Below are 24,396 nucleotides of genomic sequence, written 5' to 3'. Positions count from 1 at the left end.
CACAATGTCAGCATACATATTTTAGTGGTGCTAGTGATGGAAGGGGTGGAATTTCTGTCTACTACTACAGCATATAAATATCTATTACACTTTTAAAATTTAAAAAATGACACCCATGCTGACTTTAATGTTATTCTATAATCTAACTAAAATTCCACAAGTATCCAAGGCTAAATTATTCAATTTGATGTGATTTTACCTTCAAATTACTTCTTCAGTAGAAAAGCATGCTCCTTGAAAGTCAGTATGCTGGTCAAAAGCATTTGGTAGACTAAACTGCACATGTGCATCACTTAGCTATATGCTTCCACTTCAAGAACTCTGAACAGATACTCTCTCCAAATAATAAGCAGCTGGGTAAATGTTCAGTGTTTTTTGGACTGAAGATGTTAATTGGTATATATTGTACACAAAACATATTTTTAAAGATTTATAATTCAGACATAATTTAATATTAAAGAGGTAATCAAAATTTTTTCTCTTCCTTTGGATAATCCAAAGAGAATTTAAAATTTATATAAGATATACAGGTGGCTATAAAGTTCTTGTGTAAAATTGAATGGCCCTCACTCACATACATGGCTGTGAGTGAGCATTTATATTTTTAAATACAGATTGCACAAACAAATCTGAAATGTTCCAACAGATGCTACGTAATACCTTCTAAATACGAAACCAGTACCTGAAGCAGCATATAAGTCAATGATAATAATAATATGAGAAAAAAAGTCTGATTTCCTGATAGAATTTCAACAAACTTAAAACTTCATCCTGTTAATGATCCAAGTGTTTCCAAATTTTATATGGGCCTTGTAGGACAATTTTTAGGCCTCCGGTTTTAATCTACAAATTATAGAAGAAGAAAATTATTTTAAATCCTCAGATAAAGTCCTTGATAACAAGAGTGTAAGGCATACCAAAGCATAAAGGTTGCAAATTCATTTTGAAGTTAATACTAATTCCGATTTAGAAATTAATTATATCCTTTCTTCATACTAAATAAACATCTGCAATCCAATAACATGCTGCAAAAAAAAAAAAAATGCAAAAGAATGAAAACATCTCTATTTGGTGGGCTACTTGTACAAAATCTACAAATCGTTAACGTCATAGAGTTTCAGTGCTCCTGGAGTCCACATAGTCCTTGTGGTAGTAAGTACATGGGACTGAACAGTCAAGAGCCACAGTCCTCATGCCACTGGCCTGGATGCAGAGGTGCCAAGTACAGGCAGAGGGCACAATCACAGCCAGCTGCTTGGAGACCTAGGCACTCAGGAAAATAAAATTCCACTAAGACTACACAGAATTTTCTCTTAACTATTTTTTTTCCTTTCTTGCTTTTTGTATATTACTGAGAAGCAAAGGGAGAAGGTAATGAAGAGGAACATTACACTGGGTACACCCAGATTACTCAGCTTAATTTACAGTAACAGAGACGAACAGCAACACAGACAATGCATTTGATATAACGTTAAGCAGAAAGAAGCACGATACAAAATGTGTGGTTAAAAAGAAGGATATACCGAGAAGAATACTAGACTGGCACATACATGAAAACATCAAACTAGTTGTGTTTAGAACAAGGGTATTTTGGATAATTGTTTATTTTCTGTATTTCCCAACCAGGCTAGTCAATGTAGGTTCCCTTTATAACAGCATTCTTAAAAAGATGGCAGTGGACCCAATATTTGGCCCCAACACACAGAGCTAGTTATGGGAAATAAGATGGCCAAAAATTAAAACTACAGAGAAGGAAATTAGATGACACCTTTGTACAAGTAAGGTCCCTTCCCCACAAGCAACTTGCTCCAAGAATCTTTGAGTTGGAAAAATTCTAGAGAATTTCTGCATAAATTCTGCACATGGAACGTGCAGGACACCTGATGAGTCCCTTAGAAAGTGCAGAAGAGAAGACACGGGAACAGGATACCCACAGCTTTATGTAAGCCATCAGAGATAAGCTACATGTATTAATCTACACACATTAACTCACTATGGCCAGAGACAGAAGATTTTTTCTGTTGGAACCTAACAGATCTAATTAGGAGAAAAAAAAAAAAAAAACTACCATCACAGAATGGGCATAAAGAAACTATTAGGTTAAGGCATACCCTGTGAGCCATCTCTTTAATGTGTGGAGTATATTGGGGAGCATACACTTCACATAATCTGCAACGTGTGCATAGGTGTCCATTACAATAAAACATTTCCCCACTACAACAAAAGACTGTCAGAAAGAGAAACATGCACATTTCCACAAACAGGAACTCGGGACATTTTGTCACTGTCACTCCACCGATCCCCTGCAAGGCCACATCTCTAGGCTACTAATGACTTCCTTTCTACTTTACAAAATGTCCTATTGGTTTGCTTTCTCTATCACAAAGTTACCTTTTCTCTCCTAGGAGAAAACTGTTTGGGTCCACCAATAGGCACGATAGGCCAGTGCAAAGGCTGGTGCAAGCAACCAAAGTCCCCTGAACTGCTCTGAGAAGTTCTTGTCAAGACTCAGGTCAACCCAGCTGAAGTTAGTATCACTGAAAACGGTACTTCTTGGTTATACTTCACACCCACTTCTCTGGTTCTCTCCTTCCAGGACGTCTGTTTTTCAGTTACAAGGACTGTTTACCTTGGCTTAAAGATTGTTGGGCACTCCCTCTTTCAAGAGTGTTTCCCAGTCCTCCACCTCCATTCATTTATTTTACTAAAGTCTGAAGATAAGTGTGTTATTGCAGGAGCAAGAACAGCTCTGGCCCCTTCACTTACCCCTTCAAGTTAACTGTGGAATCACGGGTTTTGAGAAACACACACCTCTCATGTGAACAGTATTTGCCATCGACTCAAATACTCCTTCTGTGGATAAAGTCTCAGAGAAGGCAACACTCAAAGAAGAACATACCTGCCTGGAGGTCTGGGAGCTGAGTTTTAAACTTTCAACAGTAATGAAGCCACAAAAAAGTTAAATACACACACACACACACACACACACGTATATTTTGAGACAGAGTCTCACTCTGTCACCCTGGGTACAGTGCTGTGGCATCATAACTCATACCAACCTCAAACACTTGGGCCTGTGCAATCCTCTTGCCTCAGCCTCCCCAGTAACTGGGATTACAGGCGTCCATCACAATGCCTGGCTAGATTTTTTTGTTTTCTTTCCTGTTTTTAGTAGAGACAGGGTCTTGTTCTTGCTCAGGCTGATCTCAAACTCCTAAGCCCAAGCAATCCACCTGCCTGGGCTTCCCAGAGTGCTAGGATTACAGGTGTGAGCCACCAGGCCCAGCTTAAAAATATTTTTTTAAAGAGTTACAGGAAAACATCAGTGGGAGGTGTCCCTCCCCCTAACCAATCACCTTGCTTAGAATTTGTATTTGTCATGCCAGCTAAGCATTATGAGCCACAACTTTACATGGCCATTAGTTCCAGCTTCCTCTCCTTCCTTTTCGATAAACTTTTATGACAATTGGTGGTGAACAATAAAAGGATCTCAAGTGGGTTACTGGGAAAGCCACCAGCCATGACACTGACATTATAAACAATCTCCATAAGGTGTAAGATGAACATCTTAAACGTGGGAAAGCAGAAAGCACACGCTGCAGCAGAGACATCCAAATTAAACCTGCCCTGAGAACATGGGCTGTTCAATAAAGTGAAAAAATGGCCTAGGTACCCAAGCTTAAACTGTTGAAACAGTTTAGTGCCAAAGGTTGTAATTTGCTATTGTATCCTCAAGTATCTAAAGTCTTCCTCCTTTTTAATTTGTAAATCTCCTTAAAACCTTTAGGAAAAGGAACAAAGAGCTCATAACTAGCACTAAAGGAAAAACAATTCCACACTGCTAAACAACAACAAGTTGGGGCTCCAGCCACTAATCCTCAAAAATTCCTTAGTCTCTGAAGTCATAGGGTTTGGAGGGAATCCAAATAGGATTTTGCTTTCCTAAATGCCTTAAATTGCATTCCTATGGACTTCCTGTTTAAACCATCCGTGAGGCATTTTTATTATTCACAGTCACACACTTCCACCCTGAGGTTGTTGGCTCAGGATTCCCGTCGCATAGAAGCTGCACAGTGAAGTTCCTCAGGACGCACAGATCACCTGAAGCAGTTAAGCAGGCTGCATCCTACACTGCACACAGTGCGCAGACTTCCCACATTCAGTACACGTCTGTTACACTCAACCCCCTCTTGATCAGTCAACATACATGTTTAAGACACAATCCTGGATTTCCTCTGAGTCTAGAAGTCCGTTTTACTATCATAAAGTATTCACAGGGTCATCTGAAGAGTGTTTATAAAGCAGTTCATAACTTCCTACCAGTTATTGTTTACAAGCAGCTGATCACCACAGTATTTCAACTGATCCCCGCATCAGATCCCTCATGGGAAGGTTACAAGCAACCACCCACAAAAAAAATTCTTATAAACTGAAGAGGGGTTAATGAAAGACGATACTTTTATGACAAGCTGGCAAAAAGAAGAGTCCTCACAAATAAAAATTACCTTTAAATATTTGCCCAAACAAATACAGCTTAAACTAACCTATCATCAAAGAATTACCAAAAAACCCCCACCAATGAAACAAACACAAAAACAAGGAAAAAACTACTAGGACTGAGTGAACCGGGCACAGTAGCCAGTCTGAACTTCCCTCTGCAATGACAGGCCTTCTCCCTGGGAATCTCTTCACAGGTAGGGCCATTTGTTTCAGTTTCCACAATACAAACCAAACAGTCCCGATGGAAAAGTTTTTTGTATAATATCTTGGATGACCTTGAGTCTAGATTTAGCCAACAAATGCTCATTGAGTTCTTCCTGTGTGCCAAGTGCTAGAATAACACACAATCCTGGCACCCAAGTAGATCACAATGAGGCAGAGAGACAGAAATGTGAACTCTAGCACAGTGTGAAAGGTGCTCTAACAAGGGAAGGAGAAAGTGCTATTTACGGGTGCTGGGGGTAGGGGAGATGGCATTACTTTTTCCTGGGCAGGGCAGGAAGGCTTGGGCAAAGAAAGCAGCCTAAAGAGGTAGGGCTTCAGGGATGAGAACACATTTCAAAGGATGTGAAGACAGCCTTGGGGAAAGTCAAAGCTGACGCCAGGCCTAGTTTCCACTTGCTCTTTTTGCACCCAAAACTTCGGCTGCACTCGTTACTAGGCGTTATGTGTTGACTGTACCTCCTGATTTTCTGAGTTCTCAAAGGCAATCTTTGTCCAAGATAAACTGGAAATAAAGCTGGAAAACCTAAAACTTTAGGAGTAAGATAGGTCTTTAATTTAGGAGTCTAATTTTCCCTTACCTGTGGGCTTTTAGTAATAACATGCAGATTACTAAGGCCCTTTGGGAAGTTAAATGCTCATTATACTAAGATTAGAAGTAGGGTTGGAATAACTATGCACATGAAATACATCCCCTCTAAAGAAAAAAAAAAAAGTTCAGTTTCTTCTTTACTAGGAGTCGTCCTTTACGCCTTCACTTCTTTTTTAGATCCCCGTACTTTCTACTTTTCCATTCTCTCAAGAAATATTATCACCCAAGCATTTCTCACTCAAGAGCATTCGCTTATATATTCACACACAATTTAAAAAATATAATACATGAACTATTTTCAGTGCCAAATGCAGCTGTAATTATGTATTTCTTTTGGACATGTTTTATGTTATTAAAGCATGTAAATACTTTATCTCCCTCAAGTTTTCCAGCCCTTCTGTTGGCAGAGAGTCTTTTTCCTTTTTCTTTCCAAAGCATCGGATACAATTTCCTGAACAGTCAATGAACTTGATTGCTGAAGGCTCATCTTCTCCCAGGATAGTCTTTGAAAATAATTTCATCTCTTTCCAACACCTCTGGCTTCTTTTATTCTGCTTATTTTCCTACAGAGGACATCCATTTCTCACCCTAAATTTCTACCATCACATCTAAAATTCCTACATATGAGGAAAAACCACAGTATATTTAACAGCACCTACTGTAAAAACTTTGCTCTGTATCACCAAGAAATGAAATGAGTCAGTAGTATTTCTGAACTCTACTTGCCCACTTACAGATAACCCAACTAACCAGACCATTTAAAAGTCAGAGCACTTTACTAGGAAATGTTCTTTTTTCCAAATGTAATAAATAGCACAGTGTAAAATCTTTATTAAGAAGTTCTGTTTGCTGCTCCACGGAGTGGATACTATACTTGCTTCAAGCTGGGGAGTTGTTTTCGGCACATCTGTAATACAATGCAAACTATTCTTTGCCTGTGTTGTGCCCTCAGCAACTAAAAAAACACACATGCAGGCACACACCCTACATCCAAAGGCACTACGTAGTCAAAGAAAGAATTATCTTAGCTTCCTGCCTCTCAAAGACACTTCTGTAACTACACTCACTCAGGGACCACTTGCTGATGCTACAGAAATGCTTGACTGTTCCGGGCACATCTTTTTAGGCCAGCAAGTTCACTACGACCTTGTAGACATTCTTGTTTTATGAACTTTTATCACTTTCTGACCCATATTATCATATCTCATTATGTCAAATGATTTTAATGTGCTGGCCAAAAGCTTCCCCTCCAAACATTTATACAGAACTCTTTAGCCAGCAGTGTACTTCCACTGTTACTGGAAAGGGCCCTCATAAGGATCTGATGCTTGGCACCACTTTCTATTACTGGTTGGGTTACCAATAGCTGGACAGGTGGGTGCACCCATGCCAGGAAGACTGTGAAGGCAAATGGAAAGCGTCTTTCTGATGGCTTTCAGGGTGCTTGAGATCCAGTCTGCAACGGGTCATGGCAGGGATTTGCCAGAGAAGGAGGGCCAAACCACAGCACAGGGATGTGGGCAAAGGTGGGATTTAATCTACCTTCTAACACAGCCTCTCACTGCAGCAAACACACGCTACGCTCACTGGCCGCTTCCAAGAGAGAAGTGCTGGGACCCTGGCATTCAGACTCTCAGGACTGCCCTGCTTTAAAAGTTCTTAAGCTAACAGGCACCAACCAAACCAGAAAAAAAAAAAAAAACAAAAAAAAAACAAATAAAGACCTATTTATATACCAAGGAAGAGTAAAAGAGAACCTATCTTAGGTGAAAGCTCATGTTAGTAAATTGGTACCACCCATTCCTTTAGCTGTTAATATCAGCTATCTAGAAATCTAGCCAGGAAGAGAGATGGTAAAATCCGGAACAGAATTTAACATTTGATGTTATCTTTCTTAAAAAAGGGAGGGGGAGAATAAAGAAAAAGGAAAGATAAAGCAAGCCATGGTACAATGCTTACCCAGTTATTAGTAAACTTTTAACAAATTTACAGATTGGACCAAAAACAAATCTGTTGGGGCACAAAGCAAAATATTCCAATAAACTAAAACTTACATAAGTTTATGTAGCTAGGGACTGGTGGCTTTGTAATTGAACTGACTGTGAGAATCATGGAAGAGAGCTATACAGTAATCAGCTGCTGAGTTTTCTCCTGTCACATAACTCCCAAATAGAGTATTTAGCATTCAGCAGACTTATTAATGAATTAATGCTTGTCTGGAATTAACTAGCACCTCATTCTGGAAGGCTGTTCTTGGCAAAAAGGTAATACCCACAAGGCAAAGCAAGTTGATTGCTGGTCTTGCTGGAGGCTGTGCAGGGCATCACATTCATAGTAATACCTATCGCATCAAGTTTCAGAATCACAGGTTCATGCCACCTAACCTCGCTTTAATGCCTTGCTACTGGACAGCATGCAAAGGAAGATACCACTCCAAGCTTCAGAGCTGGCGTGTACTCAAAATATATTTAGTGAAGCTCTGCTGTTGCACATACAGGCAAAGAGCTTCCTGGTCAGTAGCTCAGCTGTACACAGAAGTGAGGGGGCTGGCATGGCCTGCAGCAAGCATATCCCTTTACAGACCTTTCGTCCTCCCAATGTGAGGCACGAAGGCACCGAGGTACCCTGGCCAGCCAGGGATCCCCCTTTCAGGCGCTATTACTGTTATGTTTCTTTAAATTCAGTCTGCTCCTTAAGGAAACTCCCTGGCAAGTGAAAACAGCAGCAAAGGTAAAAGAATGCAGAGAATTTGGCTGCTGCCTGCAGTATTAGGAAGAATAGCAATTACTCAACTCTAGTGTCAGAGACAGCAATGAGCATGCGAATTTGGGCAAGTTTTGGCCTGTCTTTGCTCAAGCTTCTCCCCTCTGCAGTCTCTGTCACCTACCTACCTACCTCACAGCTGTAAGAATTAATGAAGTTCATTAAGAAACGGAGAAAGTCAAAGGCGTGCAAAGATAAAAGAGAGGTGTAAGTTCCACCCTGAATCCAGACTAGGCCACAGTTCATATGGCTTACTCACTACAGGCATTTAAAAGATGTCACTCACTTCCCAATAGCTGTGTTTTTCTGTCTCCACTGCCTCCCGATAAACATAATGACGGAAGAACTCTTGATCTTTTCCTCCAAGCTCTTCTGTGTACAGCACCTGGCAAAGAGTCATGTAGACACTACCATTTTTTCCTTTCCTGGCTCTGCAAACACAAGGTAATATTTGACTCCTGTCCAGCACTTCTAGGTCATAAAAACATAGATCTTATGACCAGTAGGGCCTCAAGATATCCTCTGATTCTGTTTTCCTGCATTCAGGTAGGTAACAAAATTCCCTTTCCACAAACTAAGGCAAAGTGAAGCCAAAGGAAGAGAAGAGTTCTGTTTAAGTCAGGGATGACAAAGGTCTGGAAGCTATGGCTATTTATTTTACTTATATGCTATTTTCATGCCCAAGAATTATGTGATATTTACCTTTCTGAGCAGTCTCAAATTCTTTCTGAAACAAGCTAGGATATATACAAATACATTCACTTTTGATTAAAATACAGAAACGTATTTGGTCTTTCATTTTTATGACATAGGTAGTAATAAATTTTCTTAAAATCTGCCTGAAGTATAAGATTTCAATGGTTCTGAAAAGCTCACATCGTACCCATTTTTTTCTCAAACCCTTTAAAAATCCTTCTACTCTATCAGAGAAATAACTGTCTAAAATACGTCCCCTTTCCTCACTTAAGACTGTAAATGCCCATACCTTTAAAAATGCAAAGCTCCCAACTATGGCAAGTAAGAAATGGTGTTCATTTCAAGATCTGCATTTGATAAGATGATGACTGGTCTGCCTCTGTAGAATCACAGATGCACTCGGAGGGGTCCAAAGCCCCATCAGGCCTCCATGTAGGACTCCTCATACATTACTAGGTGTGAAGTGTTCTGACTACCTCTTAATAAAGGTGAGTTCAGGTCAAACATCCTGAAGGTAGCTTTGCCTTACTTTGGCAGGTCCTCTAGAGTCTTAAAAAGAGGTTATCACAATTTTCCAATACTGAGTCCCTTTTGTTTTATCACAGCTGTGAAACGCTTTGCTGTGGCCTTTGGATAAGAAGCTAAATAAGTTACCTCTTGTAGACTAGGACTCTGCGGGCTCAGGTTTCATTCTGCCTTGCCAGAAATTCCTTTCTGTTTTGAATCTGAGATGTTTGTTTATGGTTTTTGTTTTGAAATGCTAAATAAGACAGGCAAGGTCTCTAGTTACAGCCTATACTGTTAGTTGTTTTATTATTATTTTTTTTTACCTTGCCATAGCCAAAGTAGCCAGTTGCTAAGGACTTAGCTAATATTTCTAAATAGTAGACTGTTCAAATTTTCTTCCCAGGAAATTGAAATATAAAATGACAACAGCCTAAAACATAATTAACACTTAATTTTCTTAAATATTACTAAGAAAAACATTCTCAGATACTGTAAATTAGGGTGTTATTTTGGATTTGACTAACATACATTTAAACCCTGAAACAATTTTTGAAATCTTTCCCATCTTGCTTGTTAGGTTACATGTTTAAATACCACCACTCTTGATATAAGACAGGGTACTACAAAGAAAGGAACTAAAAGAATTTCCAGAAAAAGAACCCGAACAATTTTTACCATGTGATAGTAAGATTGGGTTGTCAAGAAGAAAAACAAGCTGTAAACTAGTGATTCCAAGGATTTTATCTTCATCAAGTTCTTTCTCCTTGTTCCACAACAGCCAATTTAAAGCAGCTGGTTTGTGTATTTTTTAGTCAATATTTACTGGATAAAAATGATAGTTATTTCCAGGCATGAAGGAAAAAGTCAGTTAAGAATATGCAGCTCTGCTTTCCTAAAATGGGACCATACCTACACTAGAAACAAGAATTTTAGATACTTTAATTCTAGGTGTTCTTGCCTTCCAGGGGAACACAAAGACTTCCCAGAGGCACCACAATGCAAATCCATGGTAGTAAACCTGCAGTATTAGTCCCCCTGAAAGAGGGAAGGAATGCCTGGGATGGAGAAAAGCCAGGCAGACGCACTGTGGCTCTCGCACTATATCCTGCTCATTCACAAATCCTCCCCAGTCTTTGAGGTGGCTGAACTTGTTGGCTGCCTCTTCCTTCTGAAACCACCATGAGATAACTCAACCTTGCCTTGTTGATAAACCGAAGAGGGCAGAGGAGCTTGCCAATGTCTCCAGTGATGTCTAGAAATCCACAAAAAAACCCTTCTAACAATAAAAAGAAATGTAATTCACTTTCATGAAGCTACATGCCATCAATGTTAAAATGTCACTTTAAAAAAATATTAATATGAAATAGCCCTTTGGAATCAAGCAAGTGTTCACATTCTGCTCACACTCCATAGGGGCTGGAAATTAGTCACACTTGGATCGAACTGACAAACATTTCCAAGGCCAGAGACCCTGGACTCACAGCTCCTTGTTCTCAGTACTTCTCAGTCCTTTTCTCTAGTTTGACAAACATCTGCAGCCAGAATCCCTACCTTTGAAAAAGCACAGTTAACTGTGAAGGAGCTGTATGCCCACAAAGTAGATTTTTAAACTTATAGAGAAAGCTAACAAAAAAGAAAAGGAGAATGGAAAACAGAAAAGAAATTAAATTCACATTTAAAAAAAATGTATCTGGTACCAGGAACTATACTAGCAACTATATAAGCACACGCATATATACATTTTATACATCTATGTAATCATATACTTGTAGCATTACCTCTAATCCTCACAATATTTACTTGATATTTAGAAAGCTAAATATCTATGTAATCTATCTTTTTAAAAAAGATAGAAAGCTATTAATATTCCATTTTCACGGGAAACTGGAGCCCAGAAAAAATAAGCAAGCTGGCCTCACAGTTAAAAAATAACAGAGCTAAGATTTGAACATAGGTTTGCCTAGCCCCAAGGCGTATATATATATATATATATATATATATTTTTTTTTTTTTTTTTTTTTTCAGTTTGGCTGGGGCTGGGTTTGAACCCACCACCCTCGGTATATGGGGCCGGCGCCCTACCCCCTAAGCCACAGGTGCCACCCAGGCCAATTTTCTTTTTGGAGCACAAGAGAGGGAAAAGGGAAGGGGGAGACCCTCAAGTCTTGCTTGTTACAGCATCATCCAGCAAATCTTTCCAAGTTAGGATCCCTCTTAGTTGTTCCTCCTGTGCGCAGCACATCCCTATACCAGGGTTACCATCCTGGATTATACTGAATTGTGTCCGTTTTCCCTACCTGCCATCAGACCATGGCCTCTGTGAAAGCACGGCCCTTTTATTACTTATTTTGACTGGAACATAACTATTATAATAGCAGGTGTTATTAGGCTTTATTACATTGCCACACTGTATGCTACATGTTTTACCCGTAGGTACTAGCTTTTTGCTACTTAAAATGTGGTCCTGGGACCAGCAACATGGGCATCACCTGGGAGCTTGTTAGAAATGCAAAATCATAGGCTCTACCCCAGACCAACTGAATCAGAACCTGCATTTTCAGTAAGATCTTCGGGTGATTTGTGTGTACGTTTAAATTTCAAAAGCACAGTTTTACTTCACTTAATACAGCAAACCTAGCTGGTCCCTCCTTACCATTAACAGATAAAGAGACTGTGGCTTACAAAGTGGCATCACTATGGTATAGCACAGAGACCAGCCCCATACTTGATGTGTTTGATGGAAGGATAACAGGGGAACAGGTAGAGCAGCTAGGAAGAGAGCAGAGAAGTGCGTAAACCTCTGGACTCCCTGGTTTGGCCTGGTTTATGCCAATGGCAAGAGCAGGAGAAATAGGCGCTCCGATGGGTTGAGCTGAAGCAGGATAAGCTGTTTCCTCAGCTCCAGCCAAGCTAAAACACTCCAGAAGCTAGGAGCAAAATCTTCATCCAGAATACAATGTGAAGGAAAAAGTACCTAACAGATTACAGAGAGTTCAGGTCCCCCCCCCAATGAAATATTAGCCCACAGATAAGTGCTGCCATTTACAATTACTATTTCTTAAGGCAAAAAAAAATTCAAACCCCCAAATTTACCCAAAATATACAAATTTTGTAGAAATTATTTAGGCATTAGAAGGAAAGTTAGCAAAATAGCTTCACAGGCTTTAAGCTTTTTAACTCAATGCATTTGTGGTGTCGAGACAGCAAAGGAGGGAACTTGAACTCAACAGCAGTTATTTCTGTTCTAAGAGACCAAACTCCTTAGCTACTGATGATCAATAGCACTGACAGATGAGGATTAATTAAGTGGAAACAGAGAAAGGACCCAGGTCAAACTGTTTTGCTCATACTGGTTAGTTTGCTTGTTGTTAGTGTTTTTGCTTCCCATGTGCCATTTTCTCAGTGCTTCCCAGGGATTCATGGAGTCCTTATAGCAACCCTGTTATTAATCAACCCCACTGTACAGATGAAAAAACTGAAACACGCGGAGGCAGAGAGAAGATCTGACCCCCAAAGCCAAATTCCTAAGCACTGCACTCTTCTACCACCTGGGGAATGAACTGGGGTTGGAGAAGGTAGAAGGCTCACTTTGCAACTAGCCAAGGAAAACGGGATCTTTACAAAATTCTCTTTCATGTGGGCCCAAAATGAACACTTAAGAGTTCAGCGTTTACATGAGGGCATTCTTCAATATAAATTCTTCAGTTTTTTCAATGTAAATATAATGAACTACTTCACTGTCCGCAAGACTTAGGACTCTTGTCTAAGCAGTTTTTTTCAAGGATTGGATCAGGCTAACTGGCCAGGGCAAGCAGAACAGTGGGTGAAGGTGAAAAGTGCTGATAAAGAGACACCTCCCAGTTCACCGCCCACACTTATTTGCCTAGAGAAACAAGCTAGTACAAAGAGAAAATCATTCTCAAAAGGAAACTTGCCATTCTGAATCACAGCTAGTTCAGTGTCAAGAATGCAGTCTCATTCTTAGCTGCTGGGAAACACTGCTTGCTGCACACATATTACAGCGTCTAGTAAGAAGCAGTAGGATCATCTTTCCCTCCAAAAAAGAGCTCCTACTCACCCTTTTAAACCTCCTTCAAACTCAAATTCCTTTTTTCTGCTTTGCCACCAGAACCTGAAGAGATCAACTCAGACGCTCCAATTCCTAGAACTTTATCCATATATTTCACTAGCCAATTGATCATATTCAGACTTGCAAAATCACTTCTCCTTGGCTTGAACTTATATTATTAGACTTTTTATGGTCTTGCTTTTTAAAAAATCTTGATGAGAAGTATACCGAGTAAAGAAACGTTTGAGAGATCCCCTGGGTTCCCAGTGGCCCCTGCAGAAGACCAATGAGTGAGTGATTTCTATGCAAAAGGAAGTTAGATCTTTGAAAATTACGTTTCGGACAATTAGACCTCTGAGAAGGAAGGCTTTCAATATGTTATTCATGCATGCTTGGCTAGTCTACTGTTTCTTCCTCAAATAATTAAATGAGTTTTACTGGGGTATCTCCAAAATCCTAATACCAAACAGAACACTGTGTTATTGGAACCTTCTTCGTGAAACATATTTTACCACATCCTACCTCACTGTATTTACAGGCTACAACAATGCTGTCATCTCTCCTGCTTGCACCATAGCCCAAGAGATATTAAACACACCCATATTTTTCAGGAATTTCACAATTAATGTCTGGAATGTGTTTTGGATTATTCTTCAAAGGATGACACAATTGCTCTAAAATGAATTCAATATTTTGTGTTCTCTCATTCATCACTCTGTAGTCTTCCCACTCATTATCTGTTCAGGGTCATACGCTTTGCCTTAATACCTCAACTTCATAAAGCCTGCCCTCTGCATCGCAAGCTGTTCACTCATCCAAACAGGTCAGGGCATCTTCAAGAAGTCACACGATACGTAGAAACTGCAGCAAGGTACCTAACATCTCCTACAAATGGATGTAATGCCCATAGTTTAAGGACTGTTCAGGCTGTTTCCTTCATAAATTAACCTGACTGCCTTCAACCAGATGGCCAACATTTTGCTTGTAGATTTTCCTGGTCAGTGTTAAATACATGTTAATGGTAGCAAAAATCTCCAGACTTGCTATTTTTGCGTTTCTGACAGTATGTAATCCACTTGCCCTTTGCCGAGTGTTTTATGTGACAGGACTCCTCAATAGCAGTGAGGATTCTATAAGCCTGACCATCAAAGTGAAGGTCACCGAGCCGTGTCATTTGTATATGTGCAGTGAATAGTCAGTCTCTCCATGTTTTGTCAATATTTACTTTCAGGAGAAACTAATTATTTCCTTGTTTACTTGCATTGGTTTTACTTCCATTCCCTGTTAATTTTATAGGTCCTCTGCTTGTTTCTCTCTCTGGGACCTATGGTCCCCCTCTATTTAAAGACTTTTGGAAGGGAAAATGAAACCCATTACTCAAAGTCTGAAGTTTAATTTTTCTAACTTTAGGACAGGAGTATTAACTTTGCCCCTCCCTATTTGTATTTAATTAGTAAAAATTAAACTCCGTGGACTCTAACTCCAAGTCCTAGAGCAGAATGATGAGAGCAGTTCCCACACGGCTTCTGCAGAACCAAATGTTTTGTGCATTATCTGGCCTCCTGTAGCACGCTCTCTGTGGCCTCCCCTGCCTCAAGTCCCCTCTTGCCCCCCCCCAGCTTCTTCCAAGTAGCCATCATCTCTTCTGTCTTCCAGTGATAAGAAACTCTAACTTTCTAATGGTAAGTTTCAAAAAACAAAATTCTGTTCTCTGCTGTAAGTACCCACCACATATACTTAGTTCTCCTACTCACTGTCCCACAGAAATGATTAGAAGGAAAAGTTAAAATGCCTGAAGGGATATAAAAGGTAAACTGTGTTCCAAAAGAGGCAGTTTGTTAATGGCAGTGGTGAAAAACAATTAAGTTCCTTGAGAGGAAGCCCCGAGTAACTACTGGGGGAAAAAGTTGGTACTTATCTATAATAGTAATCGCCTGGATCTGAAACCACAAAGTTCTCAGAGCAAAGCAACTCAAGGATGTCCACATGGTTCCCAATCACTCTGTCCTTAAGAGCATGTGAACGTCAAGCCATCATCTGCCCTTTTATTAGCCAGAGATGGGAGATGGCTGCCTGTGCTCTCCCACTTTGCCCCGCCCCTTACAGAAGCACAATGTACCATTTGAAACAGGAGGAAAAATGGCCCTCAGCCTCCCTGATTCTCACTGTCTAATCAAAACATTCTTTCTAGAAAATCTCACTCCATCAGTTTTCTAAAACTCTTGCCTTTGATCCCCCCCAAAGAGGTCTCCCATAAAGACTTCTTCCTTAGGGGTTCAAGATCCAAACTTGTTTTTCTGGCATGTAGATCAATTTCCCTGAAGGCAGGCAGCCTGGCTGGGTAAACAGGCCAGTTGGGGTGCTGCAAAGGGCAATAAGAAGACTCACCAGATGATGAAAACAGGAAAGGGACCCACGCTCTTCCAGGGGCCAGAAAACACTTTTGGAGTGAGAGAGAGAGCAAACAAAATTTAAGTTATCAGACTCCACGCTCAGTTTTGCAAATGCTCTCCCCCCACCCCGCCAAAAAAAGGAACAGTTAAACCAGGATTTATTTAATAACAATCTAAGCTATCCTGAAAAGACATAAATCCAAATATATATCTCACATGATGCATGCGACACAGCTCATCACATTAATCTTTCAGAAAATATCTTTTCTTTGATGTTCTTTCTATGGATAGGATTATTTATCTATCTATTCTCTGTACTTTTATTGAGAGCCCCCTACAGGCCAGCATGCCTTAAAAACCTAAGGCAGTGAGCCCCAAGTTTAAAGAGGGCCATTTCTGCCCCTATTTAACTTATTTTGCGAACTTCAGTTAAAAACATAATATATTTTTTCTTCATAAAGCCAGTATAGGAGTAACACAAATAAAAATTACTACAAGTTGACAAACAGAGAATTAAATACTCTGTATTTAAATTACATCATGAGAAGCCGGTAGATTAGTCGCGAATAATGTTTCTGCACCACACACTATCTTCTCAGTGTAGCCAATTAAATGTTTTCAAAAGAGTTTTCATTAACAGATGCAACCAGTAGGGGTCATTTTAGTGCAAAAATTGCAGCAAAAGAGACTTTAACATGAATAAATACTGCAATTCCTATTCATTGGTTATGGTGACCACACTGCAGTATGTGAATTTCTGAATAAAAATGGAAACTTGAGGGACACAGATTTCTTGCAAAGTAGATGAAAGAGAAAAGCAATACCTTCTAAACAATCACTGGCGTGTAAAGACTCCTCTAATCCTTAAAAAGGAAGTAAAGGGGTTATTTACTTATCTTGTGCTTTCCATAAATCTTGTAGCAAGGTGAAAATATTTGAAATTTTAGATACACAACAGAAAAACCTGTCTGAACCCACCCATTATAAATAATATCATACCAGATAAACACTGTCCCTTTTTTGGCTTCGTGGATTCAGATGCAACCTGACTGCTTTTAAAATTCTTTAAAAATAACTAACAGTTCCCTGAGTATACAATTTTTAGTAGGGTGAAAACAAGTCTCCTAAACAAAGTGTTTCTAGAGAACACTAATTGAGATATAATCATGTCAACAAATACTTGCAAGCATTTTCAAAGCTAATACCAAGTTCATGGGGTGTTACCAGAAGAAAGGAAGCTCTGAGGGATCACATCATTTCAGAGGAATGAAAGGCTCACCAAACTGCCAAAATAACTCTATACTGTGACATGGAGTGTTGCTGCCAAAATACTTGATTACTGTAAATGTTCCCTGAGCATTTTCTTCACCAGAAACACATTAAGAAAGAAAACGTGGGTTAGAATCTGTAGACTCTCCAAGGGTCTTTCTCAGAGCACAGGATTTTCCACTGTCTTTTCACTTCGTTTTGTGTTGCTTGTTCTTGATTCAGGGGAGGCTAGATTAAGTTATACACCCCAAGTGGCAGGGCCCAAAGATGCATCTTTTAGCTTAAGTCATTCAGAATTCCCAAAGTCAAACACATAAAATTGTATCAGAAGTTAGTCTGATGGTCATTTTTCCTGAGGTTGCAAATAAAAACATGTTATAAAAAGGGGCTTAATACCAGGTAAGATGCTTTTGTATTTCGGGTAATGAATGAACTTTTCTGAACAAATGTCTTAAGGGTGCAACAGAGCCAGTTCCTTCCCTCTGAGATGAGTTCCCTCCACTCATAACTGCCCACTAGCTTCCAAACCAGAAAGGCCTCCTCTATTTTCCAGTACTGTCCAAACCCTAAAACCTACAGGTATAAATATGTATGTGTGTGTTTCTGTGTGCGTGTATTTAAAGAGAATCACAGGATTGATGCCTTTTAGTACATCCATCGAAATCCTTAAGGTTGTCACCTGCTTTTTCAGTATCACAGCACAATAAACATACACACACACACACACACACACACACACACACACAGGCTTCCGAATAAACCCCTTCCTGTTCTCTCAGGTGCTGGAGTAGTATGGAAGAGAAGCTGGGCAGAGGGCGCCTGTCGCTCCTAGCCACTCCCCCCAGAAATAAGGCTTGTGCACTCAGCTCACTCCCCAGGATGCCCCGGAACAGCATCATCAGCTCAACGTCAGCCCAAGCAGGGATCCCACTTTTAACTGGTGCTCACCGAATCCTGACCCCATTAGCTACCTAAGAAGAACTCTTTGACTCTCTCTAGCCCTCAAACCAAACCAGGCACCCCGAGGCCGAGGCAGGCGAGCAGGGATGAAGGCCAACACGCACCAACAGTGGTTCCCCAACGAGAAAGGCTCCACTAATCTAATCTCTTCCCCCCCCACACCGCGGTGCACGATGCGTGCTGGAGATGCCAGCAGAACAAGCCCTGCTGTCAAACAAAAAGAAGGAACCGGCAACACGACTGGAAACACGCGGATATTTGGTTTTAAAAAGCAGCCACTAATAGTCAGCACAACTTTTCACTCCCAGGTGCAACCCCCACCCACCCACCCCACCCTTTTCCTTTCAGGAGAGAAAGCCTTTGACCGTTTTCAATAGGCAAATAAATGAGTAACCACCGAATGTAACTTCCCCTGGGCTGACATATTCCGGAGCTGAAATTGATTTATATGCAAAGGAAGAGGAGAAGGGTGAAGTAAGAGCGCAAGGAAGAAATAATAAGTGTCACACAGGGAGTGTGAGCCGGAGACAGCAAAAGGACTTCCGCGGACGGTGTGCAGCACACGGTGCCACACTGCGCCAGCGCGGGGAAGGCGGCAGGGCCGGGCTTCCCCGAGGGGTCGCGCGCGGCAGCCTCCGCAATGTCCCCACCCGCGGGGCCCCCACCTTGGGACTCAGACCCGGGCCACCCAGCCCAAGCCAGAATGGCCACACATGTGCGCGTCTGTAAGGGAGCTGGGGATGGGAGGTGCGAGCCTCTGCTCGTCCGCCCCCGCCCACGAAATCCAACCTCGCCCGCTCCCAGCCCAGCGTGGGGGGGAGCAGGGACGCGGGGTCTCTCTCCCGGGGGCGGCGGCCGCCCCTCCTCCCGCGGAGCCCTGTCTCCTCGGGAAAGTCTCCGCCAAACTTTGTTCCGCGCAGCCCGCGCCGAGGGGGCGGCGCAGGCCAGGTGGGAGGGGGCCCGCAGCGGGCGGCCGTACCTTCGCAGACGCCCACTTCGTACTCGGTGATGGAGTCGCCATTGAGTGGGGGTCGGATGACACAACGCAGCCCCCGGTCGCAGGCTCCGTGGAGTCCGTAGGCACCGCCGCAGCTCTCGTTCCTCTGGCGGGCGCACATGTAGCAGCAGCCGCAAACGCCCTGCACGATGCTCCCCGGGCAGCTCCTGGGCTCCTCGCACTTGGACTCGTCGCAGGGTAGACAGACCAGCGCCCGGGTGCCGGAGCGCGCCAGAAGCAGCAGCAGCCCCAGCAGCGAGACCAGGAGGTGCCCGCAGCCGGCCAGCCCCCTGCCCCCCGCCACCAAGTACATCCTCCTGCGCCGCCGCCTCCTCCTAGCAGCCGGGCCGGGAGCGGGGCGGGTGCCCTCCCTGCGCTGGGCACACGCGCCGCCGCACCCGCAGCCCGCTGTCCTCGCGCCCCCCTCGGGGCCCCCGGGGCGCGCCTCCCCTCGCGGGGCGAGGCCCCCGCCCCCGCTGCGGGCCGCGCCGACCCCGAGCCCACTAGCGTCGGCGGCAGCGGCGGCTTCCCCTCCTCCTCCTCCTCCCGGGAGGCAGGGGTAAAAAGAAAAAAGTTTCCTCCCGGGAGGAGGAGGTTCAACCCAAACTTCTGGCGGCGGCGGCGGTGGCTGTGCTCGGCTCCAGCCGGGGCTGGCGGCGCCTCCTCCCTCTCCTCCTCCAAGTCGGTCGGCCCAGCGGCGGCGGCGGCGGCGCAGCCTCCGGGCGGGTCCCCGCCTCCCGAGCCGCCAAGTGGGCGCGGTGGTGCAGCAGAAGGTCCGCGGCGTCCGCTCCGCGCGCCCCGCTCGCCTCACTCCTGCGCTGCTCCTCCGGGCGCTTGTTTATGGCTCGAGCCTTCGCCGCTCGGGCTGCGCCCTCCCCCATCCTACCTCATCCCCCAGACCTCGCCCCCCCCCGCGCCGCGCGCTGCTCATTGGCTGCCTCCCCCCGCTCGCGGCCGGCCGGCCCCCTCCTCCTCCCTCCCACCGCAGCGGCCGGGCCTCCCTCCCTCACACGCCTCCTCCTCCCCCTCCCGGAGCCCGGCGCACCGAGCCGGCCCTGCGGCCGAGCAGCTGCCCCAGCCCGGGCACGGCGGACGCGCTGCGGATCCGCTCGCGGCGCACCCGGCGAGCAGCGAGCGTCGTGGCGTCCCGAGCGCCGGCTGGCACCGCAGCTGCATTGGCTGTCCTGGGAGCCAGGAGGGCGAGGTAGCTGCACCTTCTGGGGGCAGATGTGAGCTCGGAGAGTGGCTGAATCCCAGAAGCTCGGGGCCTGGGCGACTGCTACAGCCTCGGCTGGGCACTCGCCGGATCGAACCCCGGGAAGGGAAACAAATGCACGGAACCTCCACAAACTGGACGAGAATCCATCTTTCACTCCAGCTGGGAATAGACTTTGTAAAACATATTATGTAATGGAGTCCCTGGAATCCTGAGACGTCTCCAGCAAAGCTGCTGGTGAATTAATTAACTGCTTTAAATGGTGTAGGTAAATATTCTGTAGTGAGTGGAGAAGACTGTTGGGGGATGGCTATAGCTTGAGTTGAATTTTAACTGTCCACATCCTGTGTTTTGTTGCTCTGCCGTCTTGGCCGATGTGCTATGTTGTGGGAGGGGGTGACTGTAAAGTAATAGAGCTGAATCTTCCTCCCTGGAGGAAAGCCGAATACTGGATTACTATAAGTCTTGACATAACGCTAGACCGTAGACCTCACGCATCATTAATGTCATCGGACATTGCCGTTTTCTTTCTCAAGCTCCTGGGAAAAAGTGATGGTTTTCCTTTTTCATTTCTTTTCATTTTTTGCGAATGTATTAATAAAGAAGGTGTGTGGTAAATATTCTTGTGATAAAGCAGGTAAAAGAGCAACCGAAGTGATGCAGAAAGCATCGTGTGGAGATACTTCTCTCCTGTGCTGTCAGAAACGGTCCTAGAAAGGATGGCTCTGATGATTGAGCAGGTGTGAAGCAGTGATCCACTCCTCAGTGGCCGACCATTCACAGGATGGGTACCAAAGTCAATAACGTTAATGAATTGATAAAAAGTGATCAGCATGGGAAAAAAAAAAATCCCATCCTAGGGCAGGTGTGAAGTGAGAATGGCTCACCCACCCACCGTCTGATGCAAGATGGTCTGGCTACTGGAGGGTGGCGGCCAAGTGAATCCTCAACCTCATGACTAATGAACCAAAAGTTAATAGCTGGCAGTGTACTGAGAAAGGAAACAAAGCTACCTTTGAAATCTGTGTGTGTGACCAGTTTATACTTCTGATGAATATTTCGGTTTAACCACTCTAATCCCGAACCAAAAAGGCCAAGTTACCAGTGGAATACCCACCCCACCCCCATCACTGGCATGGGAAAACTAAACATTTCTCCAATTGTATTTGTTATGAGGAGAGGAATAGATTCATTAATTATCACTGATCTTCAGAGGGTCATGGAGAAAATGTTCAACAGTGGAAAGGGGTTGTGAGGACCCCATTTTCCAGTGGGGTTGAAAGAGTTGTTCACATGACTAGTTTCCAAGTATGTTGATGAGAGAATTTCTGCAGTTGTATAGGAGGTCAGATCAGATGGTCTCCAAGGCCCTTATGGTTCCACAATAAGTCATTTAAAAAATGCTAGGGTTTCTATTAGCAAAACTGAAGAAAAATAAAACACACTACGCTGTTAAACATGGTTGCTTCTTACAACCCATCAAGGCACCAGCACTACACTGGGGGATTTGCCAACAAACTGTCATCATTACACTGTGTCCAAAGACTCCTTCCAGTCTTGCAGAGAAGGTTATCTGTATTTCTGTTCCAATGATAGTATAAAGACATTATTTAAATGTAGCAGATAACATTGTAGGACCCAACAGGAAAAGCCAAGGTCAGGTGATAGAAAAAAAGCAGAAGTGAGAAAGTCTCTTTAGTTTGAAAAAGAGGATAAACTAGGGGAGGTGGCTCATGCCTATAATCCTACCACTTTGGGAGGCCAAGGCAGGATGATCCCTTGAGCCCAGAAGTTTGAGACCAGCGTAAGTAACAGTGAGATGCCATTTCTACAAAAATAAAAAATAAATTAGCCAGGCATAGTGCAGCACATCAGTGGTCCTAGCCAATAGAGAGGCTGAGGCAGGGGGATAGCTTAAGCCCAGGCGCTGGAGACTGCAGTGAGCTATGATGCTGCTGCTGCAGTCTAGAGAATGAGACCCTGTCTCAAATATAGGAAGGGAGGGAGATCATTGTCAAAGTTTTGCTGTTTTGTTTGTTTTTATTTCTTTGTTAAGGTGCCATGTTAAGGATTAGGGAAATCTACAGACTGAATGCAGGCAAAGAACAATATGAAGGTCACCATCCATCATTCCTGAGACTTCAGAGGTAGAATCACCTGAAAGTAGATAAGAGTGAGAAAGGTAAACTTCTTACAGGAATTGAAGTCAGGCTTGAAAAGGACTAGAGAAATTCTTAAAACCAAAATGGTTGTGTCAGCTCCAAAAAATCAGGGTCCATGTGCCCTTCACCATAATTAATTAATTAATTAATAGTCATAGAAGCAGTAGAGAAAATAGGATTTCTTGAAGGCAGAACTAGAGGCAAATGAGAATCCTGCAAAGGTCTGGCAGCTTATCTAAAACCAGGGTGTGAACCAAGAGCTCAGTTATGAAATAGTTGTTTCTTTTCTGAGATCCAGGAAAGACTATGGAGTGGCCAGAATCCAAGACAATAACATTGAGGCTCAAACACAAAAGAATTCCCTCACCTTCAGAGACCAGACTAAAGATACAGGAAGAGGCTAGGTGAGCTAAACCTGGGGAAAGGTGTCATGGGTGACAGGGGACAGAGACGATTACACGGACCCTGAAAGGCACGTACAAATGTAGGAATCAGAGCTATAAAGTACTAGGGTTTAATGCCTTCTCTGGAAAGCCTTCTCGAGAGCCGATTCCTTTATCTGTTGTATGGCATTTGTAAGTACTTCTCCTTGTAACATTTATCATTTTATATTATAAATAGTTCTTTAAATAGCTGTCAACCCAATTCGATTGTCAGCTCATTGGAGAGGTTAGGACTTTCAATTTATTTATCATGCCTGAATGAGTTGAAAAAGAGAAGAAACTACAGACAAAAAGATATTTAAATTTTTTTTGTCTGTGGCCCTTCTTTCTTAGATTCAGTAAACATCTCTAAAATAAGCACTTGAAAGGGGTGGTTGGAGCAGTCTTTTCCAAGCTGAGAAAAAACACAGGTCTGAAAGGAAAGAGAATTAAAATCTATTTCCGAAGGTGGTCTGGAAGAGACAGTTCGCCCTCTATTGGCCACGGGGGGGTTGAATGGGAGGGGATTGAGAAACGGTTGAAAATGTCTGAAAATCAAAGTGTCCAGTTGGGGGCCCAGCAGAAAGAGGAAATGAGAGGGCAGCAGGCAGAATGCTAGCATTAGAGCCCTCTTCTTGGGCAGCGTCTAGTCCAGCCTCCCTACCGCATTCCCCCTCTTCGGGATTTGCATGCTGTTTGTGTTTTCTGGTCCTGAAATGAAAAGCAACGTGTAAGTTGCCTTTGAATCTGATACACAAACTCTTGGAATTGAACTGTACTAGAGGAAAAGTCTCATTATTATGTAAAAATGTTTCATGCATATTAGAAAGGTCCGTGAAGAAACCAAGTTAGCAGATCTGGCTCCTTGTACTCTCTTATCTCCACCTCTCTGGTTCTCTCAGCTGGGATTGTTGTGTGTGAGTGTATACACACAGTCTTCTTAATCTAGACTTGGCTGTTTCAGTGACATAGACTGACCACAACTTTGGAAGCTCAGCCATCTGATCTTGGGTTCTGAATCTAAACTTGGACTGTGTTATCACCACCTTTTTTTTTTTTGGCCGGGGCTGGGTTTGAACCCACCACCTCCGGTGTATGGGGCCAGCACCTTACTCCTTGAGCCACAGGAGCTGCCCCGTTATCACCACCACCTTTTACTAAGGCGGGTTCTTGTTTTACCTACTCTGCCTGTGTGTGGCAGCTGTTCCAGAGCTACCAGAAGGCCAGCAAGACATATGTCTAGAACGTAAGTTCTCTTTAAAGTTTGATCTAGGATCCTGCCTCTCTCTTTCTCTGTATCTATTTGAATAAGTTTAAATAAGTTATTTATCATTTCTAAATCTGTTTCCTCCTCTATGAAATGGAGACAAAAATATCAACCATATAGAATATGGTGTGAAAAAAATGACTATTCTCCTTTTCTATTGTATTTCTATTTTTATTTTTAAGTACTTCTTATTGAGTATGTCCTCAAGTTTATGCTTGAGCTGGAATCACTGCTACCCGATATCTCAGCGTCCATTGCTGACAGATACTTGCTATTTTTTTCCTTCTTAGTATATACTGTTGGCCCTACTTTGACAATCAGTCTAGTATTGAAGTTTCAGCTTTTGTGATATTTCCTCAAA

At 43.0% G+C, this 24,396-nt stretch overlaps 1 protein-coding gene across 4 annotated transcripts in view; it reads right to left on the bottom strand.

Annotated features, from left to right (window-relative positions):
• The window catches only part of CRIM1 (cysteine rich transmembrane BMP regulator 1), a 202,468-nt gene extending 182,634 nt beyond the window's left edge, over positions 1-19,834 (bottom strand). For 2 of the 4 annotated variants that reach the window (XM_053587501.1, XM_053587502.1), the window contains exon 1: positions 18,951-19,419. In XM_053587501.1, the coding sequence (XP_053443476.1) occupies positions 18,951-19,281 (331 nt within the window). In that variant the 5' untranslated portion in view covers positions 19,282-19,419. Of the gene's footprint in view, positions 1-8,363; positions 8,489-18,950 lie in introns of those variants that run through there. The other 2 variants (XM_053587500.1, XM_053587503.1) reach the window with 2 other exon arrangements.
• Positions 19,835-24,396: the final 4,562 nt, after the last annotated feature.

Source organism: Nycticebus coucang, chromosome 4, assembly GCF_027406575.1.
Source record: "Nycticebus coucang isolate mNycCou1 chromosome 4, mNycCou1.pri, whole genome shotgun sequence".
Taxonomy (NCBI): Eukaryota; Metazoa; Chordata; class Mammalia; order Primates; family Lorisidae; genus Nycticebus; species Nycticebus coucang.
This window is presented reverse-complemented; position numbering and strand designations above follow the sequence as displayed.